This window comes from Dipteris shenzhenensis, chromosome 12 (assembly GCF_047967505.1).
Source record: "Dipteris shenzhenensis isolate YYH24624 ecotype China chromosome 12, Dip_SZ_1.0, whole genome shotgun sequence".
NCBI lineage: Eukaryota > Viridiplantae > Streptophyta > Polypodiopsida > Gleicheniales > Dipteridaceae > Dipteris > Dipteris shenzhenensis.
In genome coordinates this window covers 14,553,857-14,573,658 of record NC_141607.1, presented here as the reverse complement: position 1 = coordinate 14,573,658, position 19,802 = coordinate 14,553,857, and the positions used below count along the sequence as shown (strand labels likewise).

Below are 19,802 nucleotides of genomic sequence, written 5' to 3'. Positions count from 1 at the left end.
GCTAAGTCTTAGTAATGCTAAACAGCAAGAAGCCTACGACTTAGTAATGCTTCTGTGAAAAATCTTGATGCTGCGTATAATACCATTACCTATATTGGCACCCATGACTACGCCTAGATGTTGTATAGCCCATTGGTCTACCAACTTTAGGAGGGTGGTTCATTGGGAGTCCCACCTCAAGTCTTGTAGCATTGGGAGATAGAGGATGAATTGGTAGTGGCAAAGGCTCTCATCAGTATCTTCCAATTTTTCTATCATCTTTCAAAGGGGCATAGTATGATCCTCCACCCCTTGAGGAAGCAATTGGGAGGGCGTCAAAGTTGGAGTTATAGGTGATTGAAGGGGAAGTGGGGAGAGAAGAGGCAAATGGTGGACAAGTAGCATTGACTAAGTAGTCGACCACTAAAATGGGTGCGTACTAAGTGGTTGAGGCATTTGCTTGATTTTTGCACGCCCTTAACATAGAAACATCCATTGACATCATGCCCGAAGTGCTCACAAACCTGCAAAATTTATATTGAAGGCAATCTGTTATGGATTGATGGTCCTTACAGTCCATTTCCTTTTGAGGACCGAAAGATCATCAAGGGTGCTCATTGCCTGGATAAGACTTCATATTACTAGTTGCTTCTCTGCCAACCATGCATTCTCCACTTAAATGGCCATATCTTGTCGATCCTGCCTTTCGTCAAGGGTTCTCCAGGAAAGCACTAAGGTTAGTTGATAAAGCATTGCAAGAGATTGTCTTCTAGGACAAAGAAGACTTTATAAATATTTTTTTATTGTGAACAAAAGGTCTTGTTTATATGCAGGGAGAACTGTATGTTAAAATCCTAATGAGGATGTCGCCTAGTCACCATAAATTGAACCATTCTTAACTGGTTCCAATCATATGCTTTGAAGTTCGGTCCTTTTTCTAAAGGTTTTGTTGGTAATCTAGTTCTTTTGGGTGTAAATATGAATTAATCACCCTCAATACACCTGTTGATTTTTTATCCTCATATTACAAGAAAGAATAAGGACTGAAAGCAGCACATAAAAGGTGCTTGTAATGTAGTACGTTCAACAAACTTCTTTTAAAACTGCCTATTAAATTGCAAGGAATGGGTATCTTACTTTTTCTTTTCTATGACAGTGTTTCACAACTTAAAGGCATAGTCTTCGTAGAAAGAGTGGTAGCTGCAAAGGCTTTGGCAAGTTTGCTTTGCAGCCTCAAATCTATACGATGCAAATACCTTGTCGGCTCTCATTCAAGGATGAGCAACTCATCTAGAACACTGATGCAGAAAACACTACATGATTTTCAGTCCGGAACGGTCAGTCTTTTCTATTTAGGTTAAGTTCACTGTCATTCTAGCTATGTGCATCGGTTCAACTTATGCAGATTTTAATTGTTGTCTTATATACAAAGACAGACTGCCAAAGTCTTCTCAAATTTGAAAGTATTGTATTGGCTAGGTGAACCTGCTTGTAGCAACCAATGTGGCTGAAGAGGGTCTAGATATACAGGACTGTTGCTTAGTGATTCAATTTGACTTGCCAAAGACTGTACGAAGTTTTATACAATCTCGTGGACGTGCTCGTTCACCGGGGTCTTATTATGTCCTTCTAAAAGAGAGGTATAAGTCCTGTTATTATATTTGAGCATGCTGATGTGATGTTTGCAGTGAAAACTCCATATCAATATAAGTGGTAGCAATTGTTTGGATGAAAGCTGTGCAGGGGAAATCCAATGCAAGAGGAGCTATTGGCACATTTAATTGACAGTGAGAGTCTCATTAAAGAGAACATTTTACGTGGGCATGATGTTCCCTTGGAAGCAAAACATCAAGAGGATTTTAAAATTGAGAGTTTTAAAGTGCAGTGCACTGGAGCAACTGTGAATTTGAATTATAGTGTTGAACTTCTTTATCAGTTTTGCTCCAAGCTGCCAGGAGATCAGTGAGTCTGTTCTTGTCAACCCCCTATGTAACTTTTTCTCCAGTTATTCAGTTGTAGTACTTCTTGTTATTAGAATCATAGTCTAACGTACATAAGGACTGTTCTTGTCATCCCATTGTACTTGTCTGTTTGTGCTCAGTTGTTAAATTGTAGTACAGCTTGTAGATTGGAATGATAAGCTAACCAGATATAGGGCCCGATTATCAAGATTAATAATTGTGAGTCCACAAAACTTTGGCTGAGGAAAATCGCTCGGAATAAGTGAAAAAAGAGAGAACATGCATATCTTTGTTATGCTTTCTTCCTAAGTTGAAGCAGTCTTTGCAAATTGATTTTGTTGATCTTTATTTTGCTAATCATAGAAGTTGATGTAATGTCCTAATCGTTGTTTTGCATCATCCCTTTGTTTCTTTGTAGAGTTCAATTCCAAATGTCCTATGATATTGCAATAATTGCAATTACCGATTCCTTATTTGTGGATTCTCCTTGGGTGTCCTCTTCTTGTTGGAGTCCATGTCCCCATCTGCTATGAGAAGCAGGATTGATCTTCTTGATTGGCTTGATGATGATCCGTATGACTGTTGTATCCTTTTCCAGAATTGTTTGAAGTATCAAATGTCTTTGTGCATCTTTGTGAATTGAACCTGCCTCTTTTTCCATTAAAGCCTCTGCTCTAGCTGCAAAGGCTTGTTCTCCATTCATTCGACCTTGCAAATCACCTTTGTTGATCTTCTCTGGCATATGCACATCCGACATAATTGAAAAAGTTGGATGGCAGAACTCTTGTGACCAGTGCAATCTTCACTAACCTTTTGTCATATATGCAGGGGAACAAATCAGGGCACTCTTTGATAATAGTTTTTAGCAGAGTTGGCTTTGTTGATCCAAGATGCACCTTGCTATAAATTAATCTTTCATTGCTTTCTAAGCCACGTTCAATCGACTGATGGAACGGTTGTTCAGGAACTATAGACAGTTCACTGCCGTCTTCTTTGATGACATCCTCATTTTCAGCAAGAATGAGGAAGAGCATAAGGAACATCTAAAGATTGTATTTCAAATCTTAGCTGAAAATGCTCTTCACATCAATGAGAAGAAAAGTGAGTTCTTTCTTCCTGAGATTCACTATCTTGGTCACATTATCTCACGAGAAGGTGTCCGTATGGACCCAGCCAAGATACAGACAATTGTAGAGTGGCCTGACTTGAAGAATGCCCATGAGGTAAGGTCTTTTCTAGGCCTATGCTCATATTACCGAAGGTTTATTTGGCATTTTGCTGAACTTGCAGCCCCTCTACATGATCTCACTAAGAAAAATCTGAAGTTCAGATGGACCCAAAAAGAAAAGGACTCTTTTAATGCTCTAAAGCATGCCCTGACTACAGCTCCTGTACTTATCATTCTTGACTTAAGGAAACCATTCCTAGTAGCAGCTGATGCCAGTGGCGATTGCCTTGGGGCTTCTCTTACCCAGGATGGTCATGCTGTGGCCTTTGAAAGCCGATGGCTAAGAGATGCTGAACTTCATTATGATATCTATGAAAAAGAACTCTTAGCTGTAATTCATGCTCTCAAACTTTGGAAACATTATCTTTTAGGGGTAGATTTTCTTGTAAAAACTGATCATGAAAGTCTTAAATATTTTCTAACTCAACCTCTGATTAGAGAGAGACATATGAAATGGTCTACCTTTCTGCAATCATTTCATTTTCAGATACAATATACTCCTGGAAAAGAGAATGTAGTGGTTGATGCCCTTTCTCGTAGACCACGGCTTCACCATATATCAATTCCCTATCATGATGAGCTAACAGCCCTCAAAGAATTCTATGAGGGAGATGCTGATTTTGCTCAGCCATGGGCACATTTGAAAGATGGAGGCACCCATCATGCCTACCACATCAGGGATGGCTATTTATTCATGGAGAACAAACTATGTATCACAAAGCAGCTTAGATCTAAAGTGATGGAGGAAAGCCATAACCCACCCTATGCTGGTCATAGGGGTATTGTGGCCACCTTTTCAGCCATGGATAAATTTTTCTACTGGCCTAACATGAAAAAGGACACTGCTGCCTACATTTTAGCTCGTCTCGCATGTCAAAAAGCTAAGTATGAGAGAGGAAAACCCAAGGGTTTACTTCAGCCCCTACCCATTCCTGAGAGACCATGGGAACACATCACCATAGACTTCATTACAGGAATTCCCAGGACCAATCAAAATCATGACATGATTTGGGTGATAGTAGATCGATTCAGCAAGCAAGCCTACTTCATTCCTTGTAGAAAGAATCTCAAGGCACCTGAAGCTGCCCATTTATTTATTAGACACATCTTTAGACACCACGGCATGCCCAAGTCTATAGTATCAGATAGAGACTCAAAGTTCACTAGTAACTTCTGGCAGGCTTTGTTTGAGAACCTTGGAACTCTTCTAAGTTTCTCCTTAGCTTTTCATCCTCAAACGGATGGCCAAACTGAAGTTACGAATAGTACACTCTTGGATTTGCTGAAATTTTATGTACATGACCAGCAAACCTTTTGGAAGAAATTCCTTCCTCTTGTGGAGTTTGCTTATAACAACACAATTCATTCCTCCACTGGAAAAGCTCCTTTCGAAATTGTATATGGTAGATCTTTACCAACTCCACTCATGCAAACAAAAGAGAAAATCTTTGCCGCTGATCAATTCGTGGAGGATTATGACTCTGCTTATGCCACAGTTCGAGCAGCCATTCCAAAGGCACAGGAGAAACAAAGAGCAGCTGCAAATAAAAGACAGAGGGCGTTTGCAGTGAAAGAAGGCCAATGGGTCTTATTGAAATTTGAGAAAGCCCGGTTAAAAACCAAAGTGGGCAAAAAGCGCATCTACTTCAAGCTATCCTTTCGATATTATGGTCCTTTTCAGGTGTTGCAGGTAATAAATGATGTCTCAGTCTGATTGAGACTTCCAGAGCATTGGAAGATCCACAATGTCTTCCACGTAAGCTTGGTGAAACCCTTCATTGGGGAACCACCTCAAGAGCCCACACTGGACGATGCACGTGAAGTAGAGGACATTGAGATCTTGTTGATCCCAGAGCAAATTATTTTGCATAACTTCACTACCGGACGTCGAGGCACGACTCGCAAAATGTACCTTTTGAAGTTCAGAGGGCTCCCATCCACCGATGCCCAATGGGTGGACAGAGCTGCATTTCAGGAGTGTCCTGAAATCCTGGATGCTTATGAGGAAACATTTCAGTTGCAGACAACCAAATGAAAGACGGAGGGAATGTCATCCTGCTTCAACATGTATCCACTTGCTTGGTACTATTTCTTTTTGTTTTTCAATAGAATGCTTATTAAGAAATGAAATGCTTTTCTACTGTTTAGTTACGGACAATGGGGACTAGGTCTAGCATTTGAGGGTGGACCCCCTTGCTTGGGGTTATGGGCATTAGTGACCCACAAGAGTGATGGCCTCTCTTTGAGAGGAACATCTAGGAACCAAACCCCACCTGAGTACCCAAACATGGGACCAATCAAATGCACAGATTGCATACCGACCTAGGAACCATTCAAGAGAATGTTCCCTGAGCTTTGGGTGTGGGCCTGGCAGCATGCCAAGAGTAATGGAGATACAAGATAAGACGACAAACAAATGAGCTCAGTATGGCTCAATTATGACCTTAGAGTACGTCAATAGATAGTCTAAGCTGTTAGGAACCCGTGGGTGCGATCAGAATTAAATTCTGACAACTTTGAAATTTTAGGGTTTTTGGGAGTGACATGGCAGCTGACACGTGGCAGACTGCCACATGGAATCTGAGCTGGCAGGTCAGTCCACCTGTCCCACACATGTGGCAGCATGCATGGCAAGTGGCAGGGCATGCAGGCCAAGTGTTTGGCCCCAAATCTTCCAGATTTGGGGCAGGTTGTGGGCTGTCCTCTTTGGGACTGCAGCCCACCAAAAATTGGGACAACTGTCCACCTTCCACTCTAGGCCTAGGGGGGGGGGGCTGAGCCTATAAAAGAAGGCCTCTCCCCTTCATTCCTCACATGAAAATTTCGTCACTTTTCTTCTCCCTCCTTTTGGATGATGCAGCAGAACCTCTCCAGCTCCTTGGGTGCAGCCAGCTTCTCCCCAGGCCATTCTCTCACCTCAGCAGCACTTTCTCTCTCTACAACAGCACATTCTCTCTCTACAGTTCCAGCCCCTCCTCTCCAGAAATCTGCCCCCTCTTAGCTCTTCTGGAACAGCAGCAGCATCCTCTCTCCTTCACCTAGCCTGGAGCAGCCACAGCCCCTTTCTCTCTCCTGCTGCAGTCTTTCTCTCTCTACTGCAGTCTTTCTCTCTCTACTGTTCCAGCCCATTTCCTTTGCAGAATGTAAAGGTCTTTCTTCTATCTCGTCGTTTCTCTTCTTAATAAATCTCTCCTCGTCGTGTTAATTATCACGGGCGATGGCTTTAGAATTATTCCTCCCAGCCAACTCTCAGGGATCGTTGATGCATCATATTTCGTATATGCTCTTCGTTATTTTCATTATCCTTATCCCCGAGACCCACAATTCCCTAGATAGTTCTCCTTGCCAAATGTCAACATTTTGGCCTCTTCACTTGGTGCACCATTTTACCCCTCTCTTGGGGCACATTAAACTCCACTTGCCCCTTGGCATTATTGCACATTTAGGTGCACCTAGGCCTTAGCACTCAGAACTATCTAGTCAATGCCATTTCGCCCTCACCTAGGACCTTGGCAGTTACTTCTCTTGACCATTTAATTACGCACATTAACTATTACAAAAGTTGGTCATCTAAGAGAAAATGCCCACCGATCTATCCGAGGTCATGCTATCTCGGCTAGAGCATAACATTCCTTCCCTCTTCAAGCATCAGTGTCCTCGATGATGAAATCTGGGAACGCTCTCCGTAACTGGTATACGGATTCCCAGGTAGCTTCTGATAGAGGCTGACCATGCCATGCAACCAACACCGTGGGTATCTTCCGATTTCGTATCTGCATTGTTCCTCGGTCCAAGATTCTTGTTGGTTTGCGCCTTGCAATATCCTCTATCTCCTGAAACAAAACCACACCTTCGATTAGTGAGTCACCTGTATGCAAAAATTTCTTTAAGCGCGAAACATGAAAAACCGGGTGCACCTTACACCCCTGTGGCAATTCTAATTTATAGGCTACACTGCCTATTCTCTTTAGAATTAACCACGGCCCACAGTATCGAGGTGATAACTTAGCACATTCTCCTGAAGTCAACGACTTCGAGTGCGAAGGAATTCTGAGAAAAACTTTTTCTCCTTCTTCAAATACTCTTATAGACCGATTTTCATCCACATACACCTTGGCTCTATCCATAGCCTGGCGGATATTAGCTCTCGCAAGTGCTAGCATCTCCCGCATCTGAACTACAAAGTTCGCGGCACTAGGCACTTTTTGAGGTACTCCAACTATAGTTGGATTGACTGGCCTATAACCATAGTTCAGCTCAAACGGACTGAACCCAGTAGATGAATGTTTCCTATCATTGTAGGCAAACTCCAACAATGGCAACCACTTGTCCCATGTATGTTGCCTCAATGACACATATGCCCTCAGCATATCCTCTAAAGTCTGGTTGACTCTCTCCGTCTGACCATCTGTCTCAGGATGATCCCCACTATTCATTCCTAACTCAGTCCTCAGTGTCTCAAATACCGCTGTCCAAAAATGACCGGTAAATCTGACATCTCTGTCTGACACTATGGATCTAGGCAATCCATGCAGACGAAATATATGTCTAATAAACAAATCCGCCACTTGCGGGGCACTAACAGACTCTCTAGTCGGAATGAAGGAGCCATCTTGGTTAGACGATCAACCACTACAAGGATAGAATTATACCCTCCTTGGGTTACAGGTAGCCCTACAATAAAATCCATGGAAATGCTCTCCCACTTACTTAGTGGTATTTCCAAGGGCTGTAAAAGTCCGGGTGGCTTCACCCGCTCGGCCTTACTTACCTGACACGAGAAACACGGTGTCACATATTCATGAATATGCTTTTTCATCTTTGGCCAAAAGAAATCTCGCTTCACGAGATCATAGGTCTTCTCGACACCTGGATGTCCCGCACACGGGCTATCATGGCATTGTCGAATGACTCTCTGCCTGAGATCATTCTGACCAGGTACTACAACCTTGCCATTTCTAACTAGCATACCATCCCATAAGTTTGGCCTTTTCTGGATGCCAGGTCATCCTTTTCACTTTCCCCGGGTTTTAATACATGAGCCTTAGGCCATAAGCTCTGGACAAACTCGTCCACCTTTTGAGTTTCTTTGATCTCGGTCATTAGAGCACTCTCTAATACCATGAAACTCAGGTTGTGCATAATGCGAGACAACGCATCAGCCACCTTATTGTCTTTTCCTCTTCGGTACCGAATCGTTAGATTAAACTCCTGCATGAGCTCTGCCCACCTAGCTTGGCGGCCCCTCAAGTCAGGTTGTTTACAAAAATGTTTCAGAGTATCATGATCTACATCCACATAAAACTCTGAACCATACAGATAATGCCTCCATGTTTTCAAAGCATGGATAACTGCATACAACTCCAATTCATGAGTTGGCCAATTCCTTTGAGAGGGAGAAAGCTTCTTGCTTTCAAAGGCTACTGGCCTTCCCTCTTGAAGGAGAACTGCTCCTACCGCAATGCCACTTGCATCGGTTTCTAGGAACAACGGTTTCTGGGGATCAACTATTTTTAACACCGGTCCTGAGACCACAGCTTGTTTTATGGTGTTAAAACTTTCCTGTTGATTCTGTCCCCAAATAAAAGGTACTTTGTCTGAGGTCAGATCAGTCAATGGCGATACTATTCCGGAATATCCTTTGATATGCCTTCTATAAAACTGGACAAATCCCAAGAATGATCGCAACACGGTCAGACTCTGAGGGATTGGCCAAGTTAGTATCGCAGCCACTTTCTTCGGATCCATTTCTACCCCCTGTGGAGTAATTATGAACCCTAAATACTCAAGCCTAACCATACACAGTATAGTTTTCTTTTTATTCACATAAAGACTGGCTTTCCTCAAAGTACTGAACACTATCCTTAAGTGTTCACGATGTTCAGTAACACTTTTACTGAATATCAGGATGTCGTCAATAAAATGTACTACGAACTTTCTGATATACGGACGTAGTAAATCGTTCATAAGCATGACGAAGGTCGCTGGAGCATTGGTAAGTCCGAAGGGCATTACCAAAAACTCATAATGACCAAACCTGCTTCTAAAAGCGGTTTTATGCACATCCTCGGCTCTAATTCGGATCTGATGATAGCCGCACTTAAGATCTATCTTGCTGAAAATCACGGCTCCATGTAATGCATCTAGCAAATCATCAATCCGAGCCATCGGATACCTGTGCTTAACAGTGATATTATTCAATGCTCTGTAATCTATACAGAGGCGAAACGTATCATCCTTTTTCCTCTTTAATATCACTGGCGAAGCAAAAGGTGAGAAACTTGGTTGAATCTACCCCAACTTGAGGTATTCTTCCAGTTGCCTACGCACCTCCGCTTCTTCAGCAAAACTCATTCTATAGGGAGGTCTATTTACAGGTTCTGCCCCCGGGATTAGTTCAATCTTATGTTGAACTTTCCGCTTTGGAGGTAACCCATAAGGTAGTTCATCCCTAAAACATTCAGAGAACTCCTTTGTTATAAGATTAGCCAGCTTGGCCATCTCACCACTTTGCGTAACATCAGTGCTAGTCGAAGACTCATCCACCGACTCTACCGATGCTGTGCAAAGGAATAAAAACTCTACTTGAGCTTTTCTGATTTCCATCACGGAAACCAACGGTCCCTGAGGTATATCTTTTTCACCTCGCAAGACATAAAGCACATCATTCATCTTGAATTGATATACGTGCTTTTTCCAATCAATGGCTGGATTCTTCCTAGAATGCCACGCCATTCCCAGGGCTATATCTGCATGAGCAAGCTTGGTCATTTCAAAATCAAGCTTCTCAGCATAGTCCTGAATCCGAAGCTCCAACTGGGTAACCCTTTGGTCCCATACTTCAGTTGAACTTCCATCGGCCATCTTGACTGTATACGCATAGTCAGATGGACTTGTCTTTAATTTCAGCCTCTTCACGAGCTTGGAGTTAATCACATTGTGAGTTGACGCCGAGTCAAACAACACAATGACATCATGACTGGCCACTTGCCCTTTCATTTTAATTAACTCCGTATCATTAAAGGCCGTATACCCCGTTGCTGCGGGCTTAGATAGGATGTTATCAAGTGCACTCGTCACTAACTTAGCAACAGACACACATAACAAACAAGGTACTAACCTCTAAGAAGGTCCCGCCAATTGCATCTGCATATGTTCCGCACTGGGACTCTCTTGCATTTCTACGTCGCATTCAGATATTATCATATTAGCCGTGCGACGGTCTTTATTCAATGGACAATCCTTCCACTGATGTCGCTGAAGGCAGCCGAAGCACAATCCTTCTTTTCTAGCTTTCTCTTTTTGTTCAGGGGTCAACGAGGACTTTGACCAAGCCCGGGCTGCCATTGGAGTTATCTTTCTTTTCACCCCAACGGTGGTACTTGTTTTTACTGGTCCCTCAACCGGCTTCACCTGCTTGGTTTGGCCACTTGGCTGAGAGACACTTGTCTTTGAAACCCATTTCCTTGGAAATCCCCCTTTTCTCGGGTGCTCATACTGAGTCCCTGCCTGCACAAATCCACCCGATCTACCTCTGGCATCCTCATAGTTCAGGGCTACTGCTATAGATTCATCTAGTGTAGTCACATATTTAGCCCGAACTTCCATTTTGATCTTGTCGTTCAGTCCATAGATATAGTCTTTTAACTGAACCGACATAGGGAGAGGGTCTGTTATTTTCATGACACATTCCCTGAATTTGTCAGTGTACTCTGCCACTGACAAGCTCCTCTGACGAAGATTTCTATAAGCATCCCAAGCTGGGGATTCTTCATCAGGTGGGAGAAAGTGTTTCTTGAATTCAGCTTTGAACCCTTCCCAGGTGGTTGGAGCAACTTGATCCTTCTGTTGCTTTATCCACCATCTGTCCGCTGCCTCAATAAACAGGTGTGTGGCCTCACGGATTTTCTTTAGATCGGATCTAATCTCACAAATGGCAAAGGCTTCTTCCCACTTGTGCAACCAAACCTCGATCACATCAGAGCTGCGCTCGGTCATCCGACCAGTGTACTTCTCCGGTCTATAATTAGCGATATTAGGTACTTTGACCCTTGCGCGCTCTAAGGAATGTATACTGGGCTCTGGCTCTGCTGGAGCTTTGCCCTTATCAATCCTAGACGGTCTAGCCGACAAGGCTTGCACCATCTCCCTGATCTCATTTTGACCAGCATTCACTTGAAGTTGCTGGTTCATAATCTGCTGTAAAGCATCCTCTAATATCGAAATCCTACCAATCAATGTAGGTGCTGCCTGATGTGACATCTATTGTGTAGACTGTACTCTAGACCCACTAGGATTCACTCTTGAATTCTGTCCTTCTGCCTCCATTTGTTGAAAAGGGAAATTTAAAAAAAAAAATTCTCCCCTTTTTTATTTAAAAAAATAATAATAATAAATAAATTTCTTTCTTCTCTTCTTATGCGAAAACTCCAAAAGTACAGCACTTCAAAATCCCTTCCTGTACAGGAACAAACTACTGCAAACTGAAAACTTGAAATATATATCCTAAAGGGAAAGAGATGCCCCCTGGATATCCTCGAAACTTGCAAAAAGACTCTGCCCTGTTGTATATACGGTTTGCAATCTTGACAGACCGAATCCCTTCAGAATTCCCGGTCCAAGTGCTGGCGACAGTCCTGTATTTTTTTTTTTCGATTAAACCAGATCTGCATCGGTTGTCTCAGGACAATGTGAAGGACACCGGTCCAAGTGCTAGCGACAGTCCTGTATTTTTTTTTTTCGATTAAACCAGATCTGCATCGGTTGTCTCAGGACAATGTGAAGGACACCGGTTATGTGGGCAGTGAGAAGTCTGCTATCGTGTGTGCGCTGATCGTGCGCTGATCAACAAACCCAAGGGATGTTGGAAAAAAAACTTCGGGTCTTTAATGGCCGTCATTCCGGTTCAATAATTCATCATCGCCTCCTGCTCCGCTATCCCGCTCTCAGCTAGGATCTCCCGGGACTCGCTCCCTGCAACTCAAGGTCGCCATTACGTTCCTCACCCGTGGCCCCTTTGCTGCTTACTATATTTACTTGTCGTTGGTTTACGCAGGTGGGCGCTTGTGTGATGGCGAAACGGAGCGAGCGTGTTCACGTTGTGGAACGAAAGGCGAAGGATTGTCACAGCCACCCCGTCGAAATTTTGGTTTTGAAGAACGATGAATGAAAACTTTAGTAGAATGGAATTCTCAGACCACCCTACGAACCAATTTCCACCAACGTTCTTCTTCCCTCGACGCTGGTTTGATTACGCAGCCTTCCCTCAGCTTTTCGTAAAATCCTAGGTGAGGTTGAGCCCGTCGAACTCTTCCTAACCTCGGCTCTGATACCAAATGTAAAGGTCTTTCTTCTATCTCGTCGTTTCTCTTCTTAATAAATCTCTCCTCGTCGTGTTAATTATCACGGGCGATGGCTTTAGAATTATTCCTCCCAGCCAACTCTCAGGGATCGTTGATGCATCATATTTCGTATATGCTCTTCGTTATTTTCATTATCCTTATCCCTGAGACCCACAATTCCCTAGATAGTTCTCCTTGCCAAATGTCAACATTTTGGCCTCTCCACTTGGTGCACCATTTTACCCCTCTCTTGGGGCACATTAAACTCCACTTGCCCCTTGGCATTATTGCACATTTAGGTGCACCTAGGCCTTAGCACTCAAAACTATCTAGTCAATGCCATTTCGCCCTCACCTAGGACCTTGGCAGTTACTTCTCTTGACCATTTAATTACGCACATTAACTATTACAAAAGTTGGTCATCTAAGAGAAAATGCCCACCGATCTATCCGAGGTCATGCTATCTCGGCTAGAGCATAACACAGAAATCTGCCTTTCTGTGCACCTCTGGAACAGCAGCAGCTCCTCTCTTACATCTCCTCCCTTGGGATCAGCATTGGCACTCTCTCTCTACAGCTATCACTTCATAAAAGCTTTCTCTCTCTAGCCTACAGGCTGTTTTTCTAAGCTGTTCTCATTCCAGCCCCATTTCCACACTCTCCTCACCCAAGGTAGCTTCAGAGGCATCAAGGACTTCATCTACAAAAGGGTCAAGTCACGAAGGGAGCCTGTATTGTCAAGTTTATCTCATTTACAGCACTATTTCATGTTGTTTCTACTATCTTCCTAGAAACTAGTGCTTGTCTCTAATGTTGGATGTAAGTGGTGATTGTTGTAGGCTTCTTCCTTGTGGATTGGGCAAGCCAAGAGTTGAAACCTGAGCTTGGAGTCCTCCTTTTTGTTGTCTACCTTGTACATATGCTTTTGAGTCTTGTATCTAGGTCCTAGGTTTTCACTAAGTTCATCAGTTTGGAAGGTGCATTGCACCTTGGTCTTGTATCTCCATTTTCAAGAATAAAGTGAGCCTGGATAAGGGGGGAGCCCCGTCTTGGCCCCTCAATCATATTGCATTTTCCAATGATGTTACTTTGTGTTTAAGCTGTATAAGTCTTAATTCCAGCTTAGTTGCAAACTCTTAAGTTCAAGTATATGTGTTTGGCAACTCGCAATCATCTCATTCAAATGCCTCTGCAAAATCCGTTGTTTGAATTGATAGAAAGCACCGAGTAGTTTACAAAGAACCATGAAGAGGATTTGCAGCAACAAATCATACCCTACAAGTGGGAAAGTAGGAGCATCAGCTAATACAAAATTGCAAGACATTCTTGAGGGAGGTAGAAGGAGACAACCAGCCAGATTGATGATCATGATGGATGTGTTGAATCCTCTTAGCTTTACTCCAGCAGATAAGCATAGGTATTTGGAAAATACAATGAAACAAGAAATGGATGCCGTTGTCAAGAATAACACTGGGGAACGTGTTGACCTTCCACCTGGAAGAATGTGGTAGGATGCAAGTGGGTATACAAAGAGAGGATCAATTCAAATGAATACTTTGAAGAGGGGTAAATTTTACAAAGACTTTTGCACTAGTTGCAAAGTTAGCTCTATAAGAACAAAGATGTATATGGCAGCACACTTCTTATGGCCTTTGTGGTAAATGAATGTTAGATTAACCTTCTTACATGGAACTTGGATGAAGAGGTATATATGGAGCAGCTACTTGGCTTTGTACAAAAAGAAACAAGAGCAAAAGTTTTGCAAGTCACAAGTTATTTTGTGGACTTGTGTAAGCGCTCAAGTCATGGTACACCAAGATAGATGGCATTTGATATGAAAAAGGCCAAATCAAATTCAAATCTCTTTGTTTAACAGGGGAATGATAGTGTCATTCTTGTCATTCACAATGTGGATGATCTCAGCATCACAAGCAAGGAGCACTCTCATAGCAAAGAGCGAGATCTGGGACAAGTAACAATTTTTTTAGCATAGTAAGTTAAGCAGTGCACTAATGGCATTTTGTCATCTAAACAAAGTATGCTAAAGGCTTAAATACATTTCATGCAGTGAGTTGCATCATTTAGGACAAGACGCATTCTAATAAGTGTGTCTGACCAAGTGTCAAGGTCTATGATATCTTGGGCCTTATGATAGTACACAATTCAATTATTTCTTGTGTAAAGCATATGTGGGATAAGTCCTCCCATGCCATATAGCAATCTTCTTCTCAATTCCCCATATAGGCCTCTCCTTCATTCTCCAAAAACCTAACACCCCTGTACAGTTTCCCCTGCCACTAGAACATTCACCATCCCAAGGAACGCAAATTGTGGCCCCAAGCTAGCATCATGAAAATATCTCCAACCAAACCTCGTCACTGTCCCAAAATATACAGTGATCATTATACAGCTCCATCTTTGATCCACTCACTCTCACCAAAATATTGGTTCTACATGCATAACCACAGGTTGCTTCAGAGATTCTAGGCCTCTTTTTTTGGCCATCACCCTGTACAAAGCATGTGCACACACATCCTCAAATAAAACCCATTCGCTCTAGACAATCTAGAGGAGCCTCTTTGCTCTAGCCTCATCCCCAACCCCTTAGTCTAAATACTAAAGCCCACCGTTACATATGTCACACCATGTTCAATCTCTTCATCATCCCAACCAATTCCTCGTTGTCAAGGGTGATACTTGGCACATGGAAATCCATTGAATCAACACATAACCAGTGTACAAAATGCTAGCCAAGAATGAGGCACATCAACTATACTAATCGAGAAAGGCTTACAGAAGGTCTTTCTACCTAACCCTAATGAGGTAAATCTGTAGGCTTCTAAGGGTGGTGATTTCCATTCTCTCCTTATTTAACCCAATGCTGGACCCTCCAAAAGCATGTTACTGCTTTTCATCCATTTCCAGAGTTGATGTGTAAAATGCAGTCTACCAAGACCCTCAGTGGTAAAACCGTGCAGGATTTCCCAAATGAATACTCATTATCCAACACGGAGCATTTGAACGATGCTAGGGTGGCCAAGGATTCCAATTACAACTAGAAATTGACTTATGATAGGAGCTCTAGTGACAGTGCCAATGGATTGAGATATGAAAAGTTAAAAGCCACAGATGCATCATGAGACAGTGCGTTCTAAGATGTCTCTTCTGTGGTGCAATGCAATTTTTGTAATTGCTTCGTTCAAGCAATTTAAAGCCTCGCTGGCCAAGATAGTAAGCCAACATTGGGCCCTTACACGTACTTGTGTATTCAATGCAGGCCAACAAATTGATCAACGTAGAAATAATCTGGCCTAATGCAGCAGCCTGTGATGCAACATATGCCACAAATAAATGAGAAGAATTCAGAGCCCACGATTGCCAGGAATGCCAAAGCAGAAGCCCAAATTCTACATGGAATAAAATGATCAATTTGGCCATAGCTCTGCACTTTACAACTCATAACCATGAGCAGCTTAATGAGTCTAGAACAATGTCAGCGTTTCCTTCTCCTCTCCTCTTGTGTTCTGCAAAATATTCTCATTCAGAGTTTCTGGCATCTGTCCCCACCGAATATATTCATTTATGAAGATGATTATGACTTAAGGTTTTGGTTTGATTTCATCCAAGGGTTCAAGACAAATTTTGTTGATTTGGCAGGCCATCTCCAACATTTGTGTATGTTTCAGGAGTGGAAGGAGTCAAATGTGAAATTTTACTTCCTTCAAACTCCCCCATTCGAAGTATCACAGGAGAATTTTGTGAATTGCAGAATATGGCAAAGAAAGTGGCATGTCTCAAAGCGTGCAGGATGTTGCATTCTATAGGTGCACTGACAGATTTTTTGTTACCACAAGCAAGCATGATGGGCAGTGAAGATGAAGTACATTATCCTCTGCATAGCAACAAACAGACATGTCAGTAAAATTATGCCAGTGCTTATCTTGCCTGTGAGAAGATTCGTTATGGAGGCTCTAAGCCATTTTGTCCAATGTCCTTGTTTGCATCTCATTAAATTTCAGATTGGCGAAACTCTTCGTTTTATATGGGTTCCCTCACTTGGTGAATTTGTTTTACAGCTGTTGGAAGGGATGCAGAACTGCATGAAACGATTACGCCGACTGCGTTGCTTGGGCAAACCAGAAGCGATTTTAGCATGCTTTGCATGCATGCATACATGATATGCTTTGTGCCAGTTCCCGAGGACAGAAAATATGCAAATTTTGCTTTGTTTCTTCAAAAACCTCTATCCAAAGATGCTGCAAACATCAGTCTTGATCTTAAGCTGGCCCGTGGAAGGATTGTTTCATGTAAACTAGTACCATCTGGAGAAGTCTTGTTCAATGAGCTGCAGGTAAAACTTATACATTAGGGTAAGTGTTGTTCAATGAGGTCAATGATCTTAAGCTGGTCCATGGAAGGATTGTTAAGGTGAACTTGAACCATCAGGAGAAGTCTTGTTTAATGAGTTTCAGTTAAAATAGTCATGGATGCCCTGTAATACAAAGAAAGAAAAAAAGTGTTTCTGTCTAGATTAGAAGACTTTGATACAAGGGACGTTCACTGCAGCTTCAAAAATCAATTGGAGTCACAAGAAACTAATTATCTTGATTGCTCGCTGCTACTTTCCTTCTGTGTCTGCCCTGTAATTTTTTCTTGGCCCTCTCCTGACCATTTCTGTGGGCATTCAGCAGCCTCTCAATACCTGTTATTTCTCTCCTTCATTTTCCCTTATGCCAGCAGTGGTGGGTGTCTTTATTTCTCTGAATTAGCTAAAGTCAGGGCTGCCAGAAAGAATGGAAAATGGGCAGTTTACCGTGAAGGCGTAGCACTAATCAGAGAGTTTAAATCAAAACCAAAAGACTCTCAGTCTTTAACTGATGTATGGCTGTTTACTCTTCCAGACTATCATGTAGGTACTTTAAATAATATGGGTTGCTTTTTGCACTCCTTGGGAGCTGCCATGTGCCCTCCCTAAAGCAGATGTACTAGAAGGTTTCTTGCTGTCCCATAGACCTTTTGGTCTCTGGTAGACATTAATAGACTTTCTTTCTTTCTTTCTCAGTTGTTCCTTTCAATTGTTTGTCCCACCACAATCAAGAAACCAGCTTTTGTTCCCACCATGAGTTGCAAGCATGTGAGGATCTCATTTATTTTGACTATTCATCAGAGAGCCATTCTGATGATATCAGTCTCCTTGCGAAAAATTTTATGCTTGGCTCCAAGAAATCATTTGTCAAATGTGTCATTCTTCATTGTGCCCCCTAAAAGCTCTTGAAAGCGACATGTTTTTTATAGGTTCTGGTTTAAGATGGAGTAATTTTGCCAATCTATCACTTACTAAGTCATAATCACATCCATCATCTAGGAGAACCACTATTCTCTGTCCATTCACGAATCCATACACCTTAAAAAGATCATGAGGCCCAAAAGTATTGGCTGAATATACAGCATTCACTATTGGCTCAATAGTCACAGTAGATTTCGAGGGTGACAAGGTAGAAGCCTCACCCTCCTGCTTGGATGCCTTGGCTTTCCCTTTTACTGAATTCGTCTTGGCAATCTTAGCCAAGAGAACGGGACACTTATGCCATACATGCCCTGGCTTATGATTCTTACACCCGAAACATTTTCCTTTCTTAATCAACTTCCTCTTTTCTTCGTCAGTCATAGAAGGAAATGGCACCCATCCAGGACGTGATTGGCTGTTCACATTCCTTACAAGAGCTTTACCCTTCCCTTTATTATTCTTAAACCGGTTTGGTTTCCTAAAAGTGGGTAATTATATTGTTGGTCTTAGATGATGACCCATCCTCGTTATTGAAGGGTTTACGAGGATTCAATTTCCTCTCGGCAATTTCAGCCAACTTAGTGAGGTCCTTAAGCATGGTCGGGTTAAATATTTCAACCTCGTACCTTACTTTTGGGCTTAAAGCTGCTAAATACTTCTTTCTCCTATCTTCCTCACTCTTTTCAGGTAACTCTAGAGAGAATTTCCAAAATCTGGCTGTAAAATCTGCATTACTCTCATTATCGAACTGCCTAAACCTCTCCCAACGAAAGGTTAGGTTCTCTTCATGCCTCGGTGGCATGAAAGTGGCTTTCAGTTGCTCCACGAATTTAGCCCATTCATGAATAGGCTTTTACTTGTTTGTGACAAGGACCACCACATTAGAGCATCCTTCTGCAGATGCAATGTGGCAAGAGCAAGCTTCTCTTGCTCGGTCTTGTCTTGATGGGCAAAGTATAGCTCAAAATGGCGAATCCAATTGAGGATTTTGTCAGCCCACCTCCCACACCAAGAGCTGCTAATAAGATCAGTTCAGAATGCTGCTTGCATAAGTCTGTTACTTGGTGCCCCCACTGTCTACTAACATTACTGTCACCATTCGATCTGAATGGTTGCGCCAATCTCGAACGTTCTTGTTTTGGCTCCACTTAAGGCCTTTTGTGTCTTGAGCTCTGCACAGTATTCAAGAACACGACCTTTGTTTATCAGGGAGTAATTTGGTGTCATTAATGGATACCACATTCTATTGGATGATGGCAATGTGCTGGCAATGCATGACTGTATGCTTGTGGTTATATGTATATTGGGTGTGGTTTTCGTGTATATCGGGCATTGCTTTCTCAATATTTGTGTCTCTGGCATTATCGTAGCAGGATGGAGGTCAGGAAAAACCTATATAGATGACCTATTGTAGCTTTCTCAATATTTGCTGTCTCATTATTGTAGCAGGATGGAGGTCAGGAAAAACTTATCTAGATGACCTATTGTTGCAGGTAACCAAATCAGAAAAATTCCAGTCGGTAGTGTTTTCTGTTCTGCTGGATCGTGAAGTAGCTTTTCCAAATTTAACAGAATGGTCCACAAGATATGATGGATGGTATCTACTTTTGCCGCTGATGATGACTCAAGACTTCAAGGCAAATCAGGACTTGCATATTGATTGGGAGACCATTGATAAAGTGTTATGGAATCCAGATTTAAATCATTCCAGCCACATGTCCAGTCTTTCTTGTTCCAGCTGTAGTGCCTTGCATTTTGCGGATGGTCTTGTTGATGTGAGCAAAGTGCCTGGTTCGCTGGTCAAAACGATTTACAGCAAGACTCTGTATTGTGTAATTGAGATTTTTCCTGATCTAAATGGCAACAGCACCTTTCCGAATTCTGAATACCAAAGCTATGCACATTATTTCAAATGCGTGTAAGTTCTGATGGCTTCTGTAAATATATTTGTCTTGTTTTAATGGTTTCTTGGCATTAATGAAACTCTTATGACATTCCATGATCTGA

The 19,802-nt window shown here is 42.3% G+C and overlaps 1 protein-coding gene across 1 annotated transcript in view; it reads left to right on the top strand.

The window, feature by feature from the left end:
* The window catches only part of LOC147895860 (endoribonuclease Dicer homolog 4-like), a 92,491-nt gene that overhangs the window by 51,512 nt on the left and 21,177 nt on the right, over positions 1-19,802 (top strand). The window contains exons 11-16 of the mRNA XM_087382432.1: positions 1,136-1,316; positions 1,459-1,619; positions 1,723-1,941; positions 16,166-16,422; positions 16,585-16,859; positions 19,289-19,713. Coding sequence (XP_087238558.1) covers positions 1,136-1,316; positions 1,459-1,619; positions 1,723-1,941; positions 16,166-16,422; positions 16,585-16,859; positions 19,289-19,713 — 1,518 coding nt within the window. The remainder of the gene's footprint in view (positions 1-1,135; positions 1,317-1,458; positions 1,620-1,722; positions 1,942-16,165; positions 16,423-16,584; positions 16,860-19,288; positions 19,714-19,802) is intronic.